The 22169-nt window shown below is 48.8% G+C and overlaps 2 protein-coding genes across 9 annotated transcripts; both read right to left on the bottom strand.

Annotated features, from left to right (window-relative positions):
• Nucleotides 1–3335: 3335 nt before the first annotated feature.
• Nucleotides 3336–5290, bottom strand: LOC140734490 (uncharacterized). The gene is made up of 2 exons (XM_073058514.1): nt 5009–5290; nt 3336–4906 (listed from the first exon to the last, which is right to left on the bottom strand). Exons 1-2 carry the CDS (start codon nt 5288–5290, stop codon nt 4121–4123), a joined length of 1068 nt encoding a protein of 355 aa, XP_072914615.1. The 3' UTR covers nt 3336–4120.
• Nucleotides 3336–21564, bottom strand: gla (galactosidase, alpha). 8 transcript variants are annotated; one of them, XM_073058509.1, is made up of 9 exons: nt 21356–21564; nt 18317–18491; nt 17694–17871; nt 17307–17398; nt 7358–7519; nt 7034–7231; nt 5060–6095; nt 4448–4957; nt 3336–4396 (listed from the first exon to the last, which is right to left on the bottom strand). In XM_073058509.1, exons 1-7 carry the CDS (start codon nt 21529–21531, stop codon nt 5769–5771), a joined length of 1308 nt encoding a protein of 435 aa, XP_072914610.1. In that variant the 5' UTR covers nt 21532–21564; the 3' UTR covers nt 3336–4396; nt 4448–4957; nt 5060–5768. The 8 variants fall into 8 exon arrangements, with proteins under 8 accessions (XP_072914610.1, XP_072914611.1, XP_072914613.1 ...); XM_073058510.1 differs by having other exon boundaries at nt 3336–4345; XM_073058512.1 differs by having other exon boundaries at nt 3336–4294.
• Between the last annotated feature and the right edge of the window lie 605 nt (nt 21565–22169).

Raw genomic sequence — 22169 nt, 5'->3', positions numbered from 1 at the left:
TGTCCTGGAACAGTATTCTGCACTGATATTTTACCTTGTATGTGATGTCCGGGTGGGGGGGAGGGGGGGGGGAGTGGCACCTCCGATGAAGGGGTTTGTCATGTCCGTTCTGGGGCAGCTCGCTCAACTTTGGTCCCCGATGGACATTCACCTGTGGCTTCGCATGTGATCGCAGCCACACCCCGGTACACCGCTTCGACAGCGGGTTAAACCAGGCGAGGGTAGCCGGTGGCCTTGTACCCCGGTGAGATAGAGACGTGCCTGGCCTGGCATGTGATGTCCGTTCCAGCAGACTGGGCGGATGAGATTTACAGAGAGATCCAATGGCAGGGAAGGTGGTTATGCAACGCTCCGTGGAGAGCGAAGGGCAGGACAAGGCACAGAAGGTCATCCATCTGCAACAAGGACGACCCCACTTTGTGACGCTTGTTCGTACCACTGGACCTAGACTTCAGAGGGTAAGAGGGTGGAACTGCCCCAGTGCAATGGCTTTTGCACTTTAAAACTCCCACACAGCTCTCCTCATCAGAAACGATGGACACCACCACTTCAGCATCATTGTAATAAACATCTCCATGGAAAGTTTTCCAGGGCCAGGCAAGTTTTTTCACTGCGCGACAGTACATGTGACAGTAATAACCTAATTTACCAAAAAGACAAGGCCTTAAAAGGATGGAGGGCTAGAGAAAAAGCAGAAGAAGATATAAAATCTAAAAACGTTTGTGGGAAGCACCAAGTGTGGGGCAATAAGAGATGTGTGTGTGGGTGAGATAAAGGATACAGAAGTGCAGAAGGGTGACTTGCTGAAGCCCCTGTGTAATGCACACTGCTCCATTTTCTGCATATTTGTTTATTGGGAAGCCAGAGCTGTGCTCTGTAACTAGGGGCATAATTAGCAGTGGACTATCCAGTCGCCTGAGGCTATGCCGCCAAACCTGTTTGTAAATGTTTGGAGCAAAACACTGCAGATGCTGCTGAACTTCTGGAAATCCCCGGAGGTTTTTTTTAAAAACAGTTTTGGGCAAATGTGGCAAAGCCTTTCTGTTTCCATTCATTTCCGATTGTCTCTGTATCATTTTGTTTCAGTTTTGGTTTTGTTTTTTAATTGTGACTGTCCCACAAAAACTGATGCCCAAATAACTGTAACAAGTGGATGCTGCAACTATTTGGTTTCGCTCGAGCAAATGCAAATGGACCCAGACTTGGTAGTTCCTCCGAGACTCACTTTATTGTTAATACAGAGAAGAAAAACAGAGAGTTGCGAGAAATGCTTTATATTGTACACTACTACACCACTAATAGGTAGGGCTAACTTAAGCAACCCCTAGTAGTCAACATCGCCGAGTATACTTAGCAACGTCTGCGTGGTCCCTGAGGCAGGCGATCGACTGTGGACTGGCTAGGGTGGAGGTCCTTGGTGCCGATTCAGCTGCTCGGCCTGAAGGTGGGACCCAGGCGAGTGGTCTGCCCGCCTTTTATAGCCCTACCGCCACCTCCCAGTCCAGCTGTTAGGGGCGAGGCATCCAATCCGATGTCCTAACCTCTTGGTCACATGACCTTCAGCAACTGGCCTCTGCCTCCTCAAGGACAATACATTCTATTAATCTTACAATCAAACAATGTGAAAAAACATTCTTTAGAGACAAGGTGATTAATTACTTTTACACAAATCAGCACTTTTGGTTTGCTTTCAGGCCATGTTATCAGGTAGACCAGAGTCACATTCTTTCTCCCCTTATCTAGTATCAAGGGTCAATTTGCCCAACACACAGGTAGATCTTCAAAACAGGACAGGCCCACAAATTCCTAATTGTTAACCATTTCCTTGCTGCACCCATCTTTCGGACCCACACATCTCACCCATACACTTACCAATACAGTGACCTTGCCAACTTTGGCCTGCTTTGCTCCACAGGTGTTTCCCTCTGTTCATTCCTCCTTCTGAAACATAAAACCTTTCATTGAAAAGTTTGAAACAAGGGAGCTTGATATGACTGTCACCCTTGTGTTGTCTCCCACTGATGCTACCAGACCTAGTCACATCCGGCGTTGTGTGTATTGATTTAAGGAACTGGGTAAGGGGTAGATCAGATTACTGTCAAAATCGATGAGCCTCAGGCTCAGTAAATTAAGGGTAGGGCTGAGTAATGGTCTTTGAATTCAAAAAAGTCAATGGGAATGAACCAAATTTAAGATCAAGGGCCTTTGAATTTCGGATTTCAAATGTGGTGTCTCAAATTACCGAATGCACCAGTCTGAACAGGGCACGTGGAGACAGCAGCACTTTGAAATACGGAAGCTGCTGTTACACAAAGCCAAGACACCAGAGCACAGGGGCGTTTTTGCACAGAATGTATTCTGCTGCTTTTGCCTTCTAGTAGGATTTCCATTCTATAACTTTTTAATGGTAATAATTAAAGGACTTATCAATTCCTACAGTGAGATCTCATATGCACAATGATAAAAGCACAGATGTGGATGGATGCAGCCAGGACCCCTCTTAATGCATGTGTGGGGAATAAACGATAACCACGTCTTGACTCATTCAAAAGCCAGTCGCGCCACAGTGTAGCACTACCTCCTAATCAAATGGTCCCAATTAGTCTTGACTACTTGGCAGTTTTCAGAATGGAATGTGAATGCATGCTCTATGGATTGAAGAGAGGACAGATAAGGCCTGGGCCACTGTGTTAATGAACAAGCCTCTGAATTCAGAGACTCCAGCAGAACTTGAGTGAGTCACTGTGGGTAGAGATTTCTGAAGAGTACTTGGTGTTCTATGGTAAAGAATAAGCTGATTGTTTGGGAATCCTGATTTGGCCAATTCCCATGTACCCTTGGACACTCCCGGTTCCTGGTGATCACATTTCCAGCTGGGTTCTGGTTCCTACACGACTTTCAAGCTCACCTGCTTTTTGCTGCACTGCTTTGAAACTCACTGAGCTCACTAGAAAATTATACTGCTGTTCCGTTTAACATCGTTAAAAATACTGGATTGAAAGTGTGTTGTCGCATTATTGGCAAATGATATCAAAACAGTATGGGGAACCTAGCCCAGCACCGGTGTTGGATTAGTGGAGTACTATTGTATTGAGAATTTAAAGTCCGCTTATCAAATGAGGTTTGCACTATCTCATAAGTTACTCATCCAGCTTTGAAAGAGTTTGCAGCTGTCACACTGGACCTCCTCAATCCACACAAAACCAGAGTAGTGGTAGGCTACCCTGCTTTCCCGGGGCTCATAAGAGGGTGAGGAAACCTCTCCTTGCACTGTAAAGATGAATGGGTTATCTGAGATAACATTTTTAAACAAATAAAAACTCAAGACAAGAATGTAAAATTCAATAAAAAGTTTATTACATCATAGATAATTGGCTTTGTACAGAAGACTAGAACCCAAGTTGCTGCTTACTGAATTGTGAAGCAGATTTCACGGCCAAATGGCCTACACCTGCTTCTAGCTCATGTCCTTACGTGAGAATTGTTAATCTCTTCCCACCTTGTTACTGCAAATCAATTATAGATCTATTGCAAAATATATTCCTCAATAAAAGAGAAATCAGTTATGGCAAAAATCAACTGATTATCTTTGGAAAACAAAATCACACTTGTCAGTAAGTAACTACTCTGTGGGGCAGCAGGAACCCAGGGAGCACTTGTGGTGTGGGTGTGGGAGTCAGGAGCTGGGGTTGACAAGGGAAACGCAGGGAATCTCCGTGCATTGAGCTCTGTCCACTGAACCATATTGTCTCAGACGGGCAGCTTCTGATGGTTGGGAAAAGAGTTAAGACAGTTGAACTAATTGGGTCAGTCTTGCACAGGAACCTGCAAAGCTGACAGCCCAACCTAGAGGACTATGGGGCAAAAAGAATGTGATAGTTCAGCCCTGGTCTGCTCAGAGACTGGTGAGCAATCCTTTGTGTTTAACAGTAGCTCTGCCATAAACACATAGATAAGCATACTTGGACCCTAACTGTCAGCAGAACCAGCTCAGGGATAAAGATAAAAATCATTGCACAAAGAGACTCCCAGCCACACACCGTCCAGTGGGGAATACCAGGGGACAAGAGGACAGGATCCCATACACATGCACGCACACGTACCCTCCCAACATCAAGGGTCAGCACCTGACCTCTTGGGAAGCAGGACGTTCGGGGTGAGGTTGGTATTGATAGAACGAGAGGCAGAGTTCCGTTCCAGTTACAAAACCCAGACTGCAGGAGAAGCAGGCGCTGCACCTTTCCGCTGGGAAGGTGACCGGGAGCTGTTGCAGCCGACCTTTCCGTAGGGAAACCTCACTGAAAGTGACCGGGAGCTGTTGAAGCCGACCTTTCCGTAGGGAAACCTCACTGAAAGTGACCGGGAGCTGTTGAAGCCGACCTTTCCGTAGGGAAACCTCACTGAAAATGACCGGGAGCTGTTGCAGCTGACCTTTCCTTAGGGAAACCTCACTGAAAGTGACCGGGAGCTGTTGCAGCTGACCTTTCCGTAGGGAAACCTCACTGAAAGTGACCGGGAGCTGTTGCAGCTGACCTTTCCGTAGGGAAACCTCACTGAAAGTGACCGGGAGCTGTTGCAGCTGACCTTTCCGTAGGGAAACCTCACTGAAAGTGACCGGGAGCTGTTGCAGCTGACCTTTCCGTAAGGAAACCTCACTGAAAGTGACCGGGAGCTGTTGCAGCTGACCTTTCCGTAGGGAAACCTCACTGAAAGTGACCGGGAGCTGTTGCAGCTGACCTTTCCGTAAGGAAACCTCACTGAAAGTGACCGGGAGCTGTTGCAGCTGACCTTTCCGTAGGGAAACCTCACTGAAAGTGACCGGGAGCTGTTGCAGCTGACCTTTCCGTAGGGAAACCTCACTGAAAGTGACCGGGAGCTGTTGCAGCTGACCTTTCCGTAGGGAAACCTCACTGAAAGTGACCGGGAGCTGTTGCAGCCGACCTTTCCGTAGGGAAACCTCACTGAAAATGACCGGGAGCTGTTGCAGCCGACCTTTCCGTAGGGAAACCTCACTGAAAATGACCGGGAGCTGTTGCAGCCGACCTTTCCGTAGGGAAACCTCACTGAAAGTGACCGGGAGCTGTTGCAGCCGACCTTTCCGTAGGGAAACCTCACTGAAAGTGACCGGGAGCTGTTGCAGCCGACCTTTCCGTAGGGAAACCTCACTGAAAGTGACCGGGAGCTGTTGCAGCTGACCTTTCCGTAGGGAAACCTCACTGAAAGTGACCGGGAGCTGTTGCAGCCGACCTTTCCTTAGGGAAACCTCACTGAAAATGACTGCAGGAAACATTTTTCCACAGCAGAGGTAGATAAAAGCAGAGGATGTAGTTTGGCATAAGGAATAAGAGTTTCAAAGATGAGCTAACGTGAGCCTTCTTCACCTGGAGAGAGAGAGAGAGATGAGTACCCAGGGTGCTTGCCTAAGAGAGTGGGTGAGTGATTATCAACATTAAAGTCTTGATGAACACTTGAATCAGCTAGACATAGAAGGCTATGGATCACGTGCCGGAAAAAGGAACAACTAGGAATGGTTAGCATGGATGACTAGGGCTGAATGGCCTGTTTCATTGCTATATGACTCTATGGGACCATCCCTGCAACTCAAAACCATTCCAAAACCCTGTCCCCAGCACCAACACTCTCGATTCTGTATCCCGTACACAATGAATGCATTCTCGTATCAAATTCTACACGATTAATAAAGACTTGGCCAGGTCACGGTGTGAGAAGAGACAACGTTTGTTACTGCTGCTGTAGGGCAGTCATCTTCACAACCTCGCTCTGTGTCTGTGACGGCTCCGCGGCGATTGCACCTTGAGTGACGGCTTCGAGCTATGGGGGAAAACGGTGAAGAGGACAGTGCCGGTGGGGTTCACCCAGAAGTCCACCACAGATGACGGGCTCTTGATTCCCCGGAACCGGATGTCGGGTAGGATCTCTGTGACCAGGCATTTCTCCTTGCAAGCTTTGCCTTCGTCCAGTCCGAACATGACAATGGGGAACTTCTCTGGGCCACCGATCTCTGCCCAGTTGATGATGGCGTAAGCAAAGCCCCCGCCCGCCAGCGGCCGCGACCACAGATCAAAGTTGCCTTGCTGAAAAGAGAACGTGAAACAGTCAGAGAACTCTCAGGTGCTTCTACCATTGACAGTGCTGGAGAAAGGGAGCGACTCGTATCCAAACCCCACGTATTGCAGTTCTCCATCACAGATAAAACCGTCATCTCAGAAGCAAAGTTTTCAAAATGGAAATCACTGTAAATCAGAGTCTAGAATGCAAGAGCTGTGATGTTATATTGGGTAGGTCTGCCTTGGACCATTGTTTAGCGTTCTGGATGACTCACCTATAGGCAAGGTGTGTTTACACTGGAGGGGGGGAAGAGGAAGTACAGCAGCTCTGAAGGAATTTGTGGGAAGAGATTGAATGGGGTGGGCCTGTTTATCAGGGAGTGCAGAAGGCTGAGGGAGAAAGAGTGAGAGAAAGGAGGAGGGGTGGACAGGAGTGGGAGGGAGGGGGAGGAGGGGAAGGAGGTTGAAAGGGGATCTGAGGAACACTGTACACAGAGAGTGGTTGATATATGGAATGGTGGTGATGAGTCAGATACAAAAGTCTGGGTTGAAGGTCCATTTAGTCGATACCTTGAATAGGCCAAGATAGCAGGACAAAGACCTATTGCAGACAAATGTGATAACTATAATGAGTGTGGCATGAACATGATGGTCTGAAGAGCCTCTTCCTGAGCTGTATGACTCAGAGAGACCACTCGATCAGCTAGCCCTCATTCCATTTCAAGATTTTCACTCGCCTACTCTCTGACCTCGTCCTCCATTCCCCCCCCACCCTTGGGCAGCTATGACTGAATGATGATTGCAAACAAGATAAGATGTTCACAGCAGAGTCTAGTTCCTCAGCACAAACCCAAGTTTCCCCAAAAAGGGTCTTGATAATTACAACTATCTAGCCAGCCACTGGCAGACTGGGGAGAGGGACTTGATACAAACCCATGGAAAGGAAGGGGAGGTCTGGCACTCACCTTGGTCACGTGATGACCTTGGATTCCCAGAGGGTCCTGGTTAATGGCGATGACAAACCGGTTCTGAAGCAGTGCCTTGGACTCGGGGTTGAGGTTGCGAAGGTCATTTGACATCAGCAGAGGGGCTGCCATGATAGCCCACAGTGCCATCTGGGTCACCTGCTGGTTCCTGCTCAGCCCAAAGTTACCAATGACAAGCTGTCCAAGCAAAGAGAGAAGTCAGATACCACACAGGGGCGGATGGGGGCACCTCCACCAGCCCGAGGTCAGTCACCCATTGACAACAGCGTCTTTACCTGGGATCACCGTTGGCCACGTACTCACCATGTCTGGGTCGTTCCAGCCACCAGGTCCTGCCACAGACTGAATCACATTCTGGTGTGTGGCTGTCCAACTAATGATGCTTTTCAGTGAGCTCCACGAGTCACTGATATCAATGTAGTTCCTCCACTGGTTGCAGTGATTCTTGATGTCCGTGTAATTGGGCTGGAAAAGGGAGAGAATTACCAGCAAAATCAGACCCTCGCATTTGCACCCCACCTCATTTCACACACTTTGCTCCCTTCCTGTGTCCACTCTCTTCCTGACCTGGTGTCTCTTGTACCAAAAGATGAACTCTCGACCTCACAATCCATCTCGTCATGGCTTTGCAACTGACGGTCCATCTGCGTCCAGTCTCTCCGGAGCAGATGGTCGGTCTGCGTCCACTCTCTCCGGAGCAGACCGTCTCCTGTGCGTCCAGTCTCTCCGGAGCAGACCGTCTCCTGTGCGTCCAGTCTCTCCGGAGCAGACTGTCTGCCTGGGCGCCAGTCTCTCCGGAGCAGACCGTCTCCTGTGCGTCCAGTCTCCCTGGAGCAGACGGTCTCCTGTGCGTCCAGTCTCCCTGGAGCAGACGGTCTCCTGTGCGTCCAGACTCTCCGGAGCAGACGGTCTCCTGTGCGTCCAGTCTCTCCGGAGCAGACGGTCTCCTGTGCGTCCAGTCTCTCCGGAGCAGACGGTCTCCTGTGCGTCCAGTCTCTCCGGAGCAGACGGTCAGTCTACGTGCCAGTCTCTCAGGAGCAGACCGTCTCCTGTGCGTCCAGTCTCTCCGGAGCAGACGGTCTGCCTGGGCGCCAGTCTCTCCGGAGCAGACCGTCTCCTGTGCGTCCAGTCTCTCCGGAGCAGACGGTCTGCCTGGGCGCCAGTCTCTCCGGAGCAGACCGTCTCCTGTGCACCCAGTCTCTCTGGAGCAGACCGTCTCCTGTGTGTCCAGTCTCTCAGGAGCAGACGATCTGCCTGCCCGCTAGTCTCTCCGGAGCAGACGGTCAGTCTGCGTGCCAGTCTCTCCGGAGCAGACGGTCAGTCTGCGTGCCAGTCTCTCCAGAGCAGACCGTCTCCTGTGCGTCCAGTCTCTCCGGAGCAGACGGTCAGTCTGCGTGCCAGTCTCTCCGGAGCAGACGGTCAGTCTGCGTGCCAGTCTCTCCAGAGCAGACCGTCTCCTGTGCGTCCAGTCTCTCCGGAGCAGACGATCTGCCTGCCCGCTAGTCTCTCTGGAGCAGACTGTCTCCTGTGCACCCAGTCTCTCCAGAGCAGACCGTCTCCTGTGCGTCCAGTCTCTCCGGAGCAGACTGTCTCCTGTGCACCCATCTCTCCAGAGCAGACCGTCTCCTGTGCGTCCAGTCTCCCCGGAGCAGACTGTCTCCTGTGCACCCAGTCTCTCCAGAGCAGACCGTCTCCTGTGCGTCCAGTCTCTCCAGAGCAGACCATCTCCTGTGCGTCCAGTCTCTCCGGAGCAGACGGTCTCCTGTGAGTCCAGTCTCCCCGGAGCAGATGGTCTCCTGTGCGTCCAGTCTCTCCGGAGCAGGTGGTTAGTCTGCGTGCCAGTCTCTCCGGAGCAGACCGTCTCCTGTGCGTCCAATCTCTCCGGAGCAGACGGTCAGTCTGCGTGCCGGTCTCTCCGGAGCAGACGGTCAGTCTGCGTGCCGGTCTCTCCGGAGCAGACGGTCAGTCTGCGTGCCAGTCTCTCCGGAGCAGACGGTCAGTCTGCGTGCCGGTCTCTCCGGAGCAGACCATCTCCTGTGCGTTCAGTCTCTCCGGAGCAGACGGTCAGTCTGCGTGCCAGTCTCTCCGGAGCAGACGGTCAGTCTGCGTGCCGGTCTCTCCGGAGCAGACCGTCTCCTGTGCGTCCAGTCTCTCCGGAGCAGATGGTCAGTCTGCGTGCCGGTCTCTCCGGAGCAGACCGTCTCCTGTGCGTCCAGTCTCTCCGGAGCAGACGGTCAGTCTGCGTGCCGGTCTCTCCGGAGCAGATGGTCAGTCTGGGCGCTAGTCTTTCCGGAGCCGACTGTCTCCTGCACAGGGTTCTGCTCAACAGGAGCAGCCACGGCCAGGGTTCAGTCCTGTCCTCAGCTGCTGTCTGTGTGGAGGTTGCATGCTCTCCCCGTGCTGGAAGGCCACGGCCTGGACTGTTAACCCTTCCTGCTGGCTGATGCTGTCTGCTCTTTTGCCAAAAGGTTTTATACCATCAGTCACGCCAGACAAAATGCAGCAAGGTTAGGTGATAAACACACCCCGGTCAAAGGTCAGGTCGTGACCTCACTGTATATAGTGAGATACGGCATGGAAATAGGCCAAGTGGCCCATCAACTCCAGGCTGACTATCAACCACCTATTTACATTAATCCTACACTGACACCAGTTTTAAAAATTCTCTCCACGTTCCCATTCAATTCCGTCTCCCTCAGATTCTACTCTGTACTCACACACGGGGGGCAATTTGCAGCAACCCATTAACCCCCCCCCCCCCCCCCACACACCACCAGCCTGAACGTCTTTGGGATGTGGGAGGGAACTGGAGCACTTAGGGGAAAGTACGTGGTCAGGAGAGAATGTAAACTTCACCCAGACAGCCCCGGAGCTTTGGATTGAACCTGGTTCTCTGGAAACGTGAGGGAGCTGCTCGTCCAAGCCCAGCAGGGAGCGAGCTCACCAGTGCATGGCCATCTAGTGTTCCACCTCAAAAACCACCACTAAATTCATCAAACACTTCTCTTACACATATCCGTGCTAATCCACCGAATTTTCTAATTATGTCATCCCATTCCCCCTCCTCCTCTACTAATGTTAGGCTACCTGGTCTGTAGACCAGTTTCTCTCATTGCTTTGATTTTTTTAATTTAAAATATTATAGTGGGATTATATTTGCACCCATTTCCCAGCTGAACTGAACATGATGTATAAAATTTAAGGATGACAACCAATTGTTCACCATGTCTATCTCCAGTAGGATTCTGGGAGTTGGTATTACCATCAGAAGGAATTAATTCTGCCTTCACCACTGTCAAGGAAGCCAGTCTTCAGCCTATTCTATTTGATATCTCAAGAGCAATCCCAAAAACCTCCACTAAGTTCATCACACAATTCTCTTACACAAACCCATGCTGATTTTGCTTAATCCACTGATTTTGTTTTAAGGCCGTAAGACACAGAAGCAGAATTAGGCCATTCAGCCCATCGAGTCTGCTCTGTCATTCCATCATGGCTGATCCCGGATCCCACTCAACCCCATACAGCTGCCTTCTCCCCATGTCCTTTGATGCCCTGACCAATCAGGAAACTATCAACTTCCGCTTTAAATATACCCACAGTCTTGGCCTCTACCACAGCCTGTGGCAGAGCATTCTGCAGATTCACCACTCTCTGGGTAAAAACATTCCTCCTTACCTCTGTTCTAAAGGGTCATCCCTCAATTCTGAGGCTGTGCCCTCTAGATCTGGATACTCCTCACCATAGGAAACCTCCTCTTTACATCCACCCTATCTAGTTCTTTCAGCATTCTGAATTCCAATGAGTACAGGTCCAAAGCCGCCAAACGCTCCTCATATGTTAACCCCTTCATTCCCGGAATCATCCTCATGAACCTCCTCTGGACTCTTTCCAATGACAACATATCCTTTCTGAGATATGGGGCCCAAATCTGTTGACAATATTCCAAGTGCGGCCTGACTGGTGTCTTATAAAAGCTCAACATTATCTCCTTGCTTTTATATTCTATTCCCCTTGAAACAAATCCAAGTAATTGACATCCACTTCCTCTCCTTTGTTCACCCTGCTTGTTACTCTAACAGATTTGTCAAACAAGGTTTCCTTTACAGAAACCATGCTGACTTTGGCTTATTTCATCATTAGTCTCCAAGTACCCGAAATCTCATCCTTAATAACAGACTCCAATTCTTCCCCAACCACTGTGGATAGGCTAACTGGCTTATAATTTCCTTTCTTTTGTCCTCCTCCCTTCTTAAAGAGTGGAGTGACATTTGCAATTTTCCAGTCCTCTGGAACCATGCCAGAATCAAGCAATTCTTGAAAGATCATGGCCAATGCATCTGCTATCTCTTCAGCAACCTCTTTCAGGACTTTGGGATGTAGTCCATCTGGTCTAGGTGACATATCCACCTTAAGACCTTTCAGTTTGGCTAGCCCTTTTCCCTTTGTATTGGAAATGGACTCACTCCTGCCCCCTGACACTCAGGGACCTCTGGCTACTGTCATCCACAGTGAAGACAGAAGCAAAGTACCCATAAAGTTCATCTGCCATTTCTTTGACCCCATTACTACCTCACCAGCCTCATTTTCCAGTGGTCCAACATTAACTCTCACCTCCCTATTACTCTTGATATAACTGAAAAAACTTTTGGTATTATTGCTTCATATTTCATCTTTTCCCTTCTTATAGTTTTCTTAGTTGCCTTTTGTTGGAGTGTAAAAGCAGCCCAAGTATCCAATTTCCCACTCACTTTTGCCACCTTTCTGCCCCTTCCTTGGTTTTTAGACTGCTAAGTTATCACATTCCCCCCAGTACCGATGTTAAATGATTAATTAATATTACACCAAGGTATCAATTTAGAGGTCAAAGCAAGTGAGGGCAGCTGGTGTACAGCAGACGCTATGGGACCAGTGTACCCCAGTGGTGGCACTAAAGTCCATGCCCTCGAGTTAGCCAAGCTGTTTCCGTGGATACAACATGAGCAGAATTTCATGCAGGGGATCGCCCAGGTAAGCCTCAAAGACAAAGCACAGCCAGTTGGCTAATTGCAGTACAGCCAATGCTCGGTTGTCAGCAGAGTGATGGGGGTTGGGGGGGAGGCGTCATCAACAGCTCTACAAGACAGCATGTATTCAACAATAACCTGCTCAGCAGAGCCAAGCTTGGGTTTCACCAGGACCACTGGGAAATAGACCTCAAACCTGGACCAGACAGGGAAATGTGAGAGCAGAGATGAGAGAGACTTGGCTTCAACACCAAGGCAGTGTTTGACTGAGTTTGGTAAAGCTGAAGTCACTGTGCATCCCAGGGGAAATTGTTCCAGTGGCTGGAGTTATACCTGGAAAAATGGTTGGAGATTGAGCCTGAGTGATTCCCAGGATTTCACTCAGGCACCAGTGTCCTGGGACCAGCTACATCAGCAATTGCTAATCAGATGTGGAGATATTCAACAATGATGCACGATCCCTTAACTCCACTTGTAACTCCTTGCCAAATGAAGCAGCCCACATCTGCACACTGGAAAACAAAGTCAACATGCAGATTCGGGCTGATGACTGACAAACAACATCAATGCCACATGAGCCTGGTGGTAAGGACCATCTCCTTACCAATCTTGACCAATCTAACCATTTACCTTTGACACTCAATGGAGCTGACGACTGTGGGACTCTGGTACTGACAAGCAGACGAGACTTGGGGCAGAGTAATCATGATCATATTGAATGGTAGCATAGGCTTGATGGGCCAACTGGCCTACTCCTACTCCTATTTCTCAAGCACTTACATTACTGTTCCTAAGTACCACCATCAGTATGCTTGGGGAGGGAGGGGCACCAATTACAAAAAAAAAATCAACTCAACCACACACATAGATACAATGGCTACAAGGGCAGTCCAGAGAGGAGGTACACTGGCCTAAGTGACTCCTTCCTGACACCTTGAAACGCTTCCACTATCTACAGATCACAAAGCAGGATGTGATGGACTTGCCTGGATGCCCTTCAACTCTCAAGAGATCATCATCGTTCAGGCTAAGGCAGAACTCCATTACCCTACGCATTCACTGCCTCCACACTGGTACACAGAGGCTGCAGTGTACACCACCTACACAACAGCCTCTCCTATTCTCCCACTGAGGCAGCTACTTAGAAGCACTGCCACCTTCAGGTTCCCCTTTGCATCACACCCCACCTGACTTGGAGATACAGAAACAGCCCTTCATTATCACTGGATCCAACTTCTGGAATTCCTGTCCCCCCAACATCGCCTCCACAGGAGCACCTTCACCAGGGGCCTGCAGTTCTCAAGAAGCTGGCTCACCCCCACCTCCTCAAGGGCAATAAATGTTGGGCAGATCCCAAAAAATGATTAAAAGGTCCAACAGCTCAAAGGAACAAACTGTATTTTTAAATCATTAGTGAAATATCAATGCAGAATGGATGGGCTGCAGTTGTCAACTGGAACCAAGTTGGACTGGACACTGATCTGCAGCATACTTAAGTTTGCCGACAACACCACAGTCATCGGCTGAATCAAAGGTGGTGACGATTCAGCATACAGGAGGGAAATTGAAAATCTGGCTGAGTGGTGCCACGACAATCTCTCAGTCAATGTCAGTGAAACCAAAGAGCTGATTATTGACTGCAGGAGGAGGAAGCTAGAAGTCTAGGAGCCAGTCCTCATCGGGGGATCAGAGATGGAGACAGCCAGTAACTTTAATTCCTTGTCTCATATTTTCAGAGGATCTGTCCTGGGACCAGGGACCTGGACGTAAGTGCCATTACAAAGAAAGCACAGCTGCACCTCTGCTTTGTTCGAAGTTTGCACAGATTCAGCATGTCATCTAAAACTTTGACAGATTTCTGAAGATGAACAGTGGAGAGTACCCTGACCAGATGCATCACAGCTGGATAGAGAAACATTAATGCCCATGAATGGAAAGGTCTGCAGAAGGTAGTGCATACAGCCCAGTCCATCACAGGAAAATCCCTGCCCACCATTGAGCAAATCGACAAGGAACACTGCCACAAGAAAGCAGCGTCCATCGTCAACGGCCCCCACCATCTCGGCCCTGTTATCTCCTTGCTGCTACCATTGGGAAGAAAGTATAGGAAACTTAGGTCCCACAACAACAGTTAGGAACCCTTCAACCATCTGGCTCCTGAACCAGGGAGGCTAACTTCACTCACCTCATCACTGAACTGATTCCACAATCTTGCATTAATGTTGAAGAGGTTTGACTTAATTCAAAGGTTTGTGGAGTTACAAGGAACCAGCACTAATAGATGTGGGATGGAGTCAGGATATTATCGGAAAACAACAGAATTTATTAACAGTCAAGCAGAAACATAGAAAATTAAACAAGCGACTAACAACACGGAAGATAACAGCGCTATGTGTCTATAGCTCCCAAACGGTTAAACTTAGAAACAATTCTTAACAGAGTCTTACTGAAGCACAGTCTCAGAATGACAGTTCAGAAAGTTTCAGGGATTCACGGGGTAACTGAGAGGAGAGACTTTTGGATTCGAAGTCTAGTGAAAAGACGATCTTGAAGATGGAGATTCAAAATACAGTCGGCCCTTCATATCCACGAGGGATTGGTTCTGGGACCCCTCACGGATACCAAATTTGGCCGATGCTCAAGTCCCTTATTCAACCTGTCTCAATGTGGTGGACCTTAGGACCCAGCAGAATCCCAGACCTTATTTAACCTGTTAATACGGTGGACATTAGGACCCAGCGGCAGAGATCTCAATCCACAGTGTTTCTGTTCATGAAAATAATCACGATAATGATTGAAAATAAAGTGCAAATAATAAATGATCGGAAAGAGGTGAAACGCCATCGGTCATTGGAAAAGCGTTAGGCTATGTCAGTCAACGATCGGAACAATTTTAAAGGATACAGTGAGAAAGGCCCTGCCCCGATGAAAGCTACAATTATTACTAAGCAACGCAGAGGTTTAATTATTGGGTTTTGGGGTTTTGGGTTTTTGATCCTCCACATTGACCCGACATGGTGGACAGCGCACTCGGGAGCAATCTGCCCAGGGCTGAAACATACGTTCTTAAGTGTTTTATATGCATAGAAAGGTAAAATATATACTATATATGAAGACAAACATTTGACTAACTGACGCTAAATAATACCAGATGTACCTGTTCTGACTTACTTAGTAAGAGAACATCCGATTTTTTTCGATCCCGATCCATGATAAACCACGCACATCCTCCTGTATACTTTAAATCATCTCTAGATTACTTATAATACCTGATACAATGTAAGTGCTATGTAAGATAGTTGTTATACTGCATTGTTAAATGACAAGAAAAAAAAGTCTGAACATGCTCGAACAACAAGTGCTGGAAGCGCACTTCTGAGTTTTCTCGATTCGCGGTTGGTTGAATTCGCGCATGCGGAATTCACGGATAAGACTGTACAGCGAAGAAGCGAATCTTGCAGAGATACGCCAAAAACGGCCACCGTACCATTCCAAAGGTGATTCAGCAGAGACACACAGTACCTCTCGAGCGCTGATCTCACAAAGCGGCCACCGTACCTTTACAGTGGAAGCGAGGTCACGATGCGGTCTGTTTCAAAGAGTCTACAAAGAGTCCATAAAAAGTGAGAATTTCACCATGTAACTGACAGGAGAAGTCCCTTTTCCAGGACTGGTCACCACAAACCCGAGACCTTGCCAAAGTGGGTGCCAAAAACCCACATTTGAATTATCCAGTTCCACGACATATGAAGTAACTCCAGCAGTGATTTGCCACAGGGTTGCCTTCATTGAATTACCACACCCAGACAAAGGTTAGCACACGCGTGGTACTCACAAAGGTTTTCCCTCACCAGAGAACCCACTCCTGTGGATTAACTATGTGACAATCACACGCTCATATTCGAATGGAATCACAGGCTACTTGGAGAGAGTCCAGATGGTGATCTCTTTGTCACTAGGTTTCTTCTGTTTCAAACCTTTTCTCTCTGCTCTTCTCTGCAGCTGCCTCTAGCTGTAGCAACTGTGAGAGTCATACTCTGGATCGATCTCAACTCACCCCTTCGGGTTACTGAAAGCTTAAACCAGCGACCGACTCACTGGTGTCTTTCACTGACTGAATCCATACTCGACTCTCCGGAGCAATCTGCGCTGCTCCCTTTATACTGTTGGGGTAGGTCATCGCATGACACTCACAGAAACAAAGTCACAGATTCCCAGTACATCACGTACCGTTCCAGGTGTTGAAACCGGGGTTCGTGACAGTGGATTCAGCGATGCAGGAGAGGAACTGCCTTCCTTGCATTGACCAGTCAAAAGAATCACATTGCTCACAAGATCCTGAAATTCTTCCGCCACCATCCCAAATATCTGCACTACATAGGGCAGCTGGGACTCTCAGAACTTCTCAGCTATTGATACTTGGCACAGCGGGCAGCACAAGAGATGGAGCCACGGCCTCATAGCACCAGAGACCAGGGTTCAGTCCTACCCTCAGCTGCTGTCTATGTGGAGGTTGCATGTTCTCCCTGTGACCACGCAGGCATCCAGGCAACATCCTGGCCAATCTCCTCTGAACTCATTCCTTCACAACCACATCCTTCCTGGAGCATGGCTATTCTAGGAGTGATCTAATAATTGTTTTGTAACATTGAAACATAGCTTTCCTATTTTTACATTCTCTACTCTCACCTATGAAGGTAACGACGCATAAACATTCTTCACCACCCTGAGCACCGATGTTGCCACTTCTAAGGTCTCTTTGTTCATCGACACTCCCTAGGACCCTGCCATTTGCTGTGTACATTCTACTCCCACTTAACCTCCCAAGATGCTCTCATGGGATTACATTCCATCTGCAAGGGTGTTGTGGGTGGACTGTTAAGACCAAATATTGGGGAAGGAGTGGTCATAGAGGGTGAGGGTAAGGGTAAATCTGGTGCCTTCTGCCCCTCACTCACTGCAGGCGTCATTGGTCAACAGTATGGCCTATTAGCCTCGCACTAATGGCCCACCAGACAGCTGTGTGACAATCAGAACATCAAGGGAAACTCAGAGAAGTGTCCGGCCATGAACATTTTCCACCTTGCAGACCGGCGGGACAACCAGCGTCTTTCTGTTCCAGGATGAGTGACAGTGGGTGCAGTCAGGGCCTGTGGCCCTGATCCCTGACAGAGTAAGCTGCCTACTTCGGTGCAGTGGGAGGGCAAGGGAGTGAGAAAGCGGGAAGCCTGGCTGGCAGGCCCTACCTGCTGAAAAGGCTGGAGGTATAAAGGCCACTCACAGGAGTATACAATACCTCGGCCCGTCCGATTCAAGGCCAGAGACATGTTCTTGTAACCTGAAAATACAGAGGACAAGAAACCAGGTTAAACCCGAGATGCCCCTCTACCTCCCGTTACAGTGACACCATGGCCACGTTCCGTTGGGCTAGTAATCCCTCAGCGCTACAGACGAGTGGCTGTCTACACCAGAGCCCAGGACGGCAAGGGATGAGTTAACCCCAGAACCTCGTTACTCAATTTAGACATGAGACAGCAGGCACAGGTTTCCAGGAGTCACACCAATCATCCCTAACGTACTGAATCTCCCAGCAGGGACACCATTCCACATTGGCCCCCCTCCCCCCAACTCACCTTCGATCAGCAGGTCTATGTTAATGAAATTGCAGCCATCAAACTTCAGCAGGTCCACGCCCCACTCAGCAAAGGTCTTAGCATCCAGCTCGTAAAAGCCAAAACTGCCCGGATACCCGGCACAGGTATGGGTGCCCACATCCTGATAGATGCCCAGCTTCAGGCCTTTAGAGTGCACCTGCCTCGGGAGAAAGGGGGCAGGGTCAACACCAAGCAGGGGAGCAGCACGGTCGCACAGCTAGTTGAGTTGGCGCCCTACAGCGCCAGGGGCATGGGTTCTATCCAACCCTGGGTGCCATCTGTGTGCAGTTTGCACGTTCTCCCTGCGACCACATGCCCTTTTCTCCCACATCCCAAAGACAGGTGGATTAGAGGGTCAATTGCCATTGTACATTGTGTGTAGGTGAGGGGCAGAATCTGAGTTCATGGGAATGCGGAGAGGACGAAATGGGATTCAGGTAGGATTAATTTAAGTAGGTGGTTGATGGTCAGTGGTCCTTTTAGACTGAGGGTCAAAGGGCATGTTTCCCTGTTGTATCTCTCTCTGATTCAAAACCTCATGGGCAGGCTAGAAAAGGGGTAGAGGGGCAGCATTGTAGGGTTAGCCCACCATTGGTACTCACATAGTCAGCCAGGTGTTTTATCCCGCTGGGGAAGCGCAAGGGGTCGGGCTGCAGGCGATTGTTACTGTCCCTCCTGGCTGCCAGCCAGCAGTCATCGATACAGACGTATTCGTAGCCAGCATCCTTCCAGCCCTCCGCTGCCATGATGTCAGCCATCTGCATGTAGAGTTGCTCGCTGCAGCAGAGAGAGGGATGCAAGACAAACTCAGTAGGTCACTCACACAGTCCGTTACCTGGCACTGTGGAAAGTTGCAGTGAACCCTGCAGTGAACGTGGCGCTTATGCTCCTCACAAAGCTTGGGCAGAGCTGCAAGCCAGCATTGCGTTGCCACTTTTGGTAAAAAGTCACCGTACCTGGTGAGAACTGTTAGGAGCATTCCCAAAGGTTTCAGAAATACTTCCAATAGAACAGAAGAGAAGATTTATGTAAGCCAACTAACTTAGTTACAGTGGTGCTAGAAAGTTTGATAACCCTGCAGAATATTCTCTAATTCTGCATAAATATGATCTAAAATATGATCAGATATTCACACAAGTCCAAAAACTGGATAAAGAGAACCCAATTAAATATATAACACAAAAAACATTATACTTGTTCAGTTATTTATTGAGAAAGGATGATGCAATATTACACGTATTTGTTGGGAAAGTTTGTGAACCTCTGGGGTAATGCCTTCCATGAAAGCTGCTTGGAGTCAGGTGTTCCAATCAACGGGATGAGATCAGAGGTGCAGGTTGGAGAGAACCAGAAGGTCAGGTTACTGACAGAGCCTGCTCTTCTCAAGAAAGATCTGTTTATGTGTACCAACTTTCAGAGGAAGAACTGTAGAGATGCATCAAGCTGGAAAAAGGCTACAAAAGCATTTCTCAAAGGCTGAGTGTTCGTCAGTCCACAGTAAGAGAAAGTGTCCACAAATGGAGGAAACTGCCCTCCCTAGGAGTGGGCATCGTGCAAAGATCACACCAAGAGCACAAGGTGCAATGCTGAAGAGGTGAAAAAGAACCCAAGGGTAACAGCAAAAGGCCTATAGAAATCTCTAGAACTTGCTAAAGTCCCTGTTCACGAGTCCAACATAAGAAGAACACTGAATGAGAATGGTGTCCATGGAAGAACACCACAGAGGACCACTGCTCTTCAAACAAAAAAATTGCTGCATGTCTCAAGTTTGCAAAAGACCACCTGGATTTTCTCCAACACTTCCCGGGAAATGTTCTGTGGACAGGTGAGATGGAAGTTGAACTTTTGGCAGAAATCCACATTGCTATGTTTGGAGGAAAAAGGGCACTGCACACCAACACCAAAACCTCATCCCAACTGTGAAGCACGCAGGAAGGAGTATTTGGGGCTGCTTTGCTTCCTCAGAGCTTGGACAGCTTGCAGTCACTGAGGGAGCAATGAATTCACAATTGTATCAAGACATTTTACAGGAGAATGTCAGGGTAGCAGTCTGTCACCTGAAGCTTAATAGAAGTTTGATAATGAAACAAGACAATAATCCGAAAGACAAGAGTAAATCAACAACAGAATGGTTTAAAAAGAAGAAAATTCATGTTTTGGAGTGGCCAAATCAAAGTCCTGATCTTAATCCTATAGAAATGTTGTAGAAGCACTTGGGTTCCTTTTCACCTCCTTCAGCATTGCAAGTTTTGTAAGGAGTAACGGCCAAGCTGATGTTCATGGCTGTTATGTATCCCTAGGGTTCGTTTTGTCTGTGGACTGTCACTTTAAAATGCCAGGAGAATGAGATTGACTTTTGGACACTGTCTGGGGGTGAGGGAGAGGGTGAGAGGGGGAGAGAGGGAGAGAGGGAGGGGGAGAGATATTTGATGGACAATGAATGTTTATGGTTTCTCGTGGCTTGTTTTGAATATACAAGGACACACAGACACACATGTTCAGAGTCAAGATGGATTCGGTCAATGGAAGACACCAGTGAGTCGGTCGCTGGTTTAAACTTTCAGTAGCCCAAATGGGGTGAGTTGAGATCGATCCAGAGTATTGATAAATGACTCTCAGGTTCTGCAACTAGAACAAGTTTGCAGAGAGAGGAGAGGAGAGCAAAGTTTGAAACAGAAGAAACCTACTGACAAAGAGATCACTGTTTGGACTCTCTCTCTAAGTAGCCCGTGAGAGTGAAGTTTGTTTCCATTCAACTACGAAAGCGTGATTGTCACGTAGTTAATCCACAGGAGTGGGTTCTCTGGTGAGGGGAAACCTTTGTGAATACCACGTGTGTGTTTACCCTTTGTCTGGGTGTGGTAGCTCACTGAAGAAAGGCACCCCTGTGGTAAATCACTGTTGAAGTTATTTTGTATGTCATGGAAGTGGAGAAGTGGCTATCACATTGTGTGTGATTGGGGTAGCCTTGTGGAATCTACCGGTGTGTTGACCCTTGCCTGGGTGGTGGTTCCCTTGAAGAGATTCCCCTTTGTGATAAGATACTGTTGGTGATAATCCACATGAGGATTCGGTTTGAGTATCCTGTGGCCACTACTTTGGGATGCGCCGTAGCTGAATTTGGGTGTGGTACCACTTGTGTTGAAAGGATATTCGTTGAGGATCACTGTCGGTGATACCTCGTGTGTGGAGTGGAACAACTTTGGAGATAAAACCTACTGCTATTGTTATTTTGTATTGCTGTCGTGGAATCTGTGGGACATTGATGTAATTGCCTTCTCACAACATTCGCCTTTGGATTACAAATATCTCGCATTAATTAACCTGTGCATTTGAACTCAACTTTTCCCACATTCCATCGTAAGGCTGTATCATTTACCACCTGAGGTTGAAGAAGTTTGGGGATTTATATATTTAATCCTATATATCACTTCCTTTCCTGCTCAGTCATGAATTATTTCTCTGTCGGTACCTGCAACTTTTGTTTTACTATCCACAACTCTACTTGTTTTCTTCAAGCTTCCGAATCAGCTCGCTTCTATCTTTGACGCAGTGATTTACTGATCCTGCGGAATACCTCTAGTTACAGACCTCCCTGTCAAAATCACCGCTGGCCTTTCCTCTCCGAGCCCACTCCTCACCTGATGCAGTTGTGGGGATCGCTCCGGCAGTCGACATTACACAGGAACCTCTCCCAGTGCAGCCAGCCCATGACCGGGGTCCGGGCCAGCCCGTTCTCCAGCCCCCGGGTTCCCCGGAGCAGCGCCGACCCGGCGATCAGAAACCCGAGCAGCCAGCCACAACCCCTCCGCTCCATCGCCGCTGCACTTCCGCGACAGTCAGCTGCGAGGGCCCGGCTGACTGACTGTGAAAAGAATCAATCAGAGCCTGCCCCCAGTTCAGACAGCCAATCGGCGATCAGGGGGCGGCGCCGGATCGCTGATTGGAGACGGCTGAGTCTGTGAAAGGGCTGGAGTTCAGTAACTTTATGAAGTTGGTGTCAAGGGGGAGGAGCCATCGTCGCTATCTCCTGATTCCTTCCACCTCACCCGTTGAGATAAAATAACACCCTTGCCCCTCTCTCCTGCTCTCTATCCTCTTCTCCCACAGTCCACCTATCTCCTACCTCCATGCCCCGTGCTCTCTCCCATTCCCTCTCATCCACTCTTCCTCTTCACCTCCTGCCCTATACCCTCCACCTATTTCTCCTTTCCCCTGCAGTCTCTCTCATGTCCTCGCATCCTCCTCCAGCTCTCCCCTGCTCTCGACCCTCCCTTTCTCTGCTCCAACCTCTCGCCACTTCTCACCTCTTTCCCTTGTTACGAATGTGCCCCAACTCTGAGGGGCCGGAGGGTACAGAGTAGCCCCCTCCTTTGTAAGAATCGCAAGATCGCTATTACTTCGGGTCTGAGACCCAGGAAATGAGAGAGAATCCTCAAGGTTTTGGAATGTCCT

Source organism: Hemitrygon akajei, chromosome 10 (assembly GCF_048418815.1).
Source record: "Hemitrygon akajei chromosome 10, sHemAka1.3, whole genome shotgun sequence".
NCBI lineage: Eukaryota > Metazoa > Chordata > Chondrichthyes > Myliobatiformes > Dasyatidae > Hemitrygon > Hemitrygon akajei.
Note: the sequence above shows the minus strand (reverse complement) of the source record. Positions and strands in the feature narration are given on the sequence as shown.

Coding starts and splice junctions, on each gene's coding strand:
- LOC140734490 (XM_073058514.1), bottom strand. CDS start 5,290: ATGTTTCCTGCAGTCATTTTCAGTGAGGTTTCCCTAAGGAAAGGTCGG. Junction 4,907..5,008: donor TCCCGGTCATTTTCAGTGAG/GTTTCCCTACGG, acceptor ACTTTCAGTGAG/GTTTCCCTACGGAAAGGTCA.
- gla (XM_073058506.1), bottom strand. CDS start 21,531: ATGGAGCGGAGGGGTTGTGGCTGGCTGCTCGGGTTTCTGATCGCCGGG. Junction 18,492..21,355: donor GATCCCCACAACTGCATCAG/GTGAGGAGTGGG, acceptor TCTCTGCTGCAG/CGAGCAACTCTACATGCAGA. Junction 17,399..17,693: donor CATAGACCTGCTGATCGAAG/GTGAGTTGGGGG, acceptor CTGTATTTTCAG/GTTACAAGAACATGTCTCTG.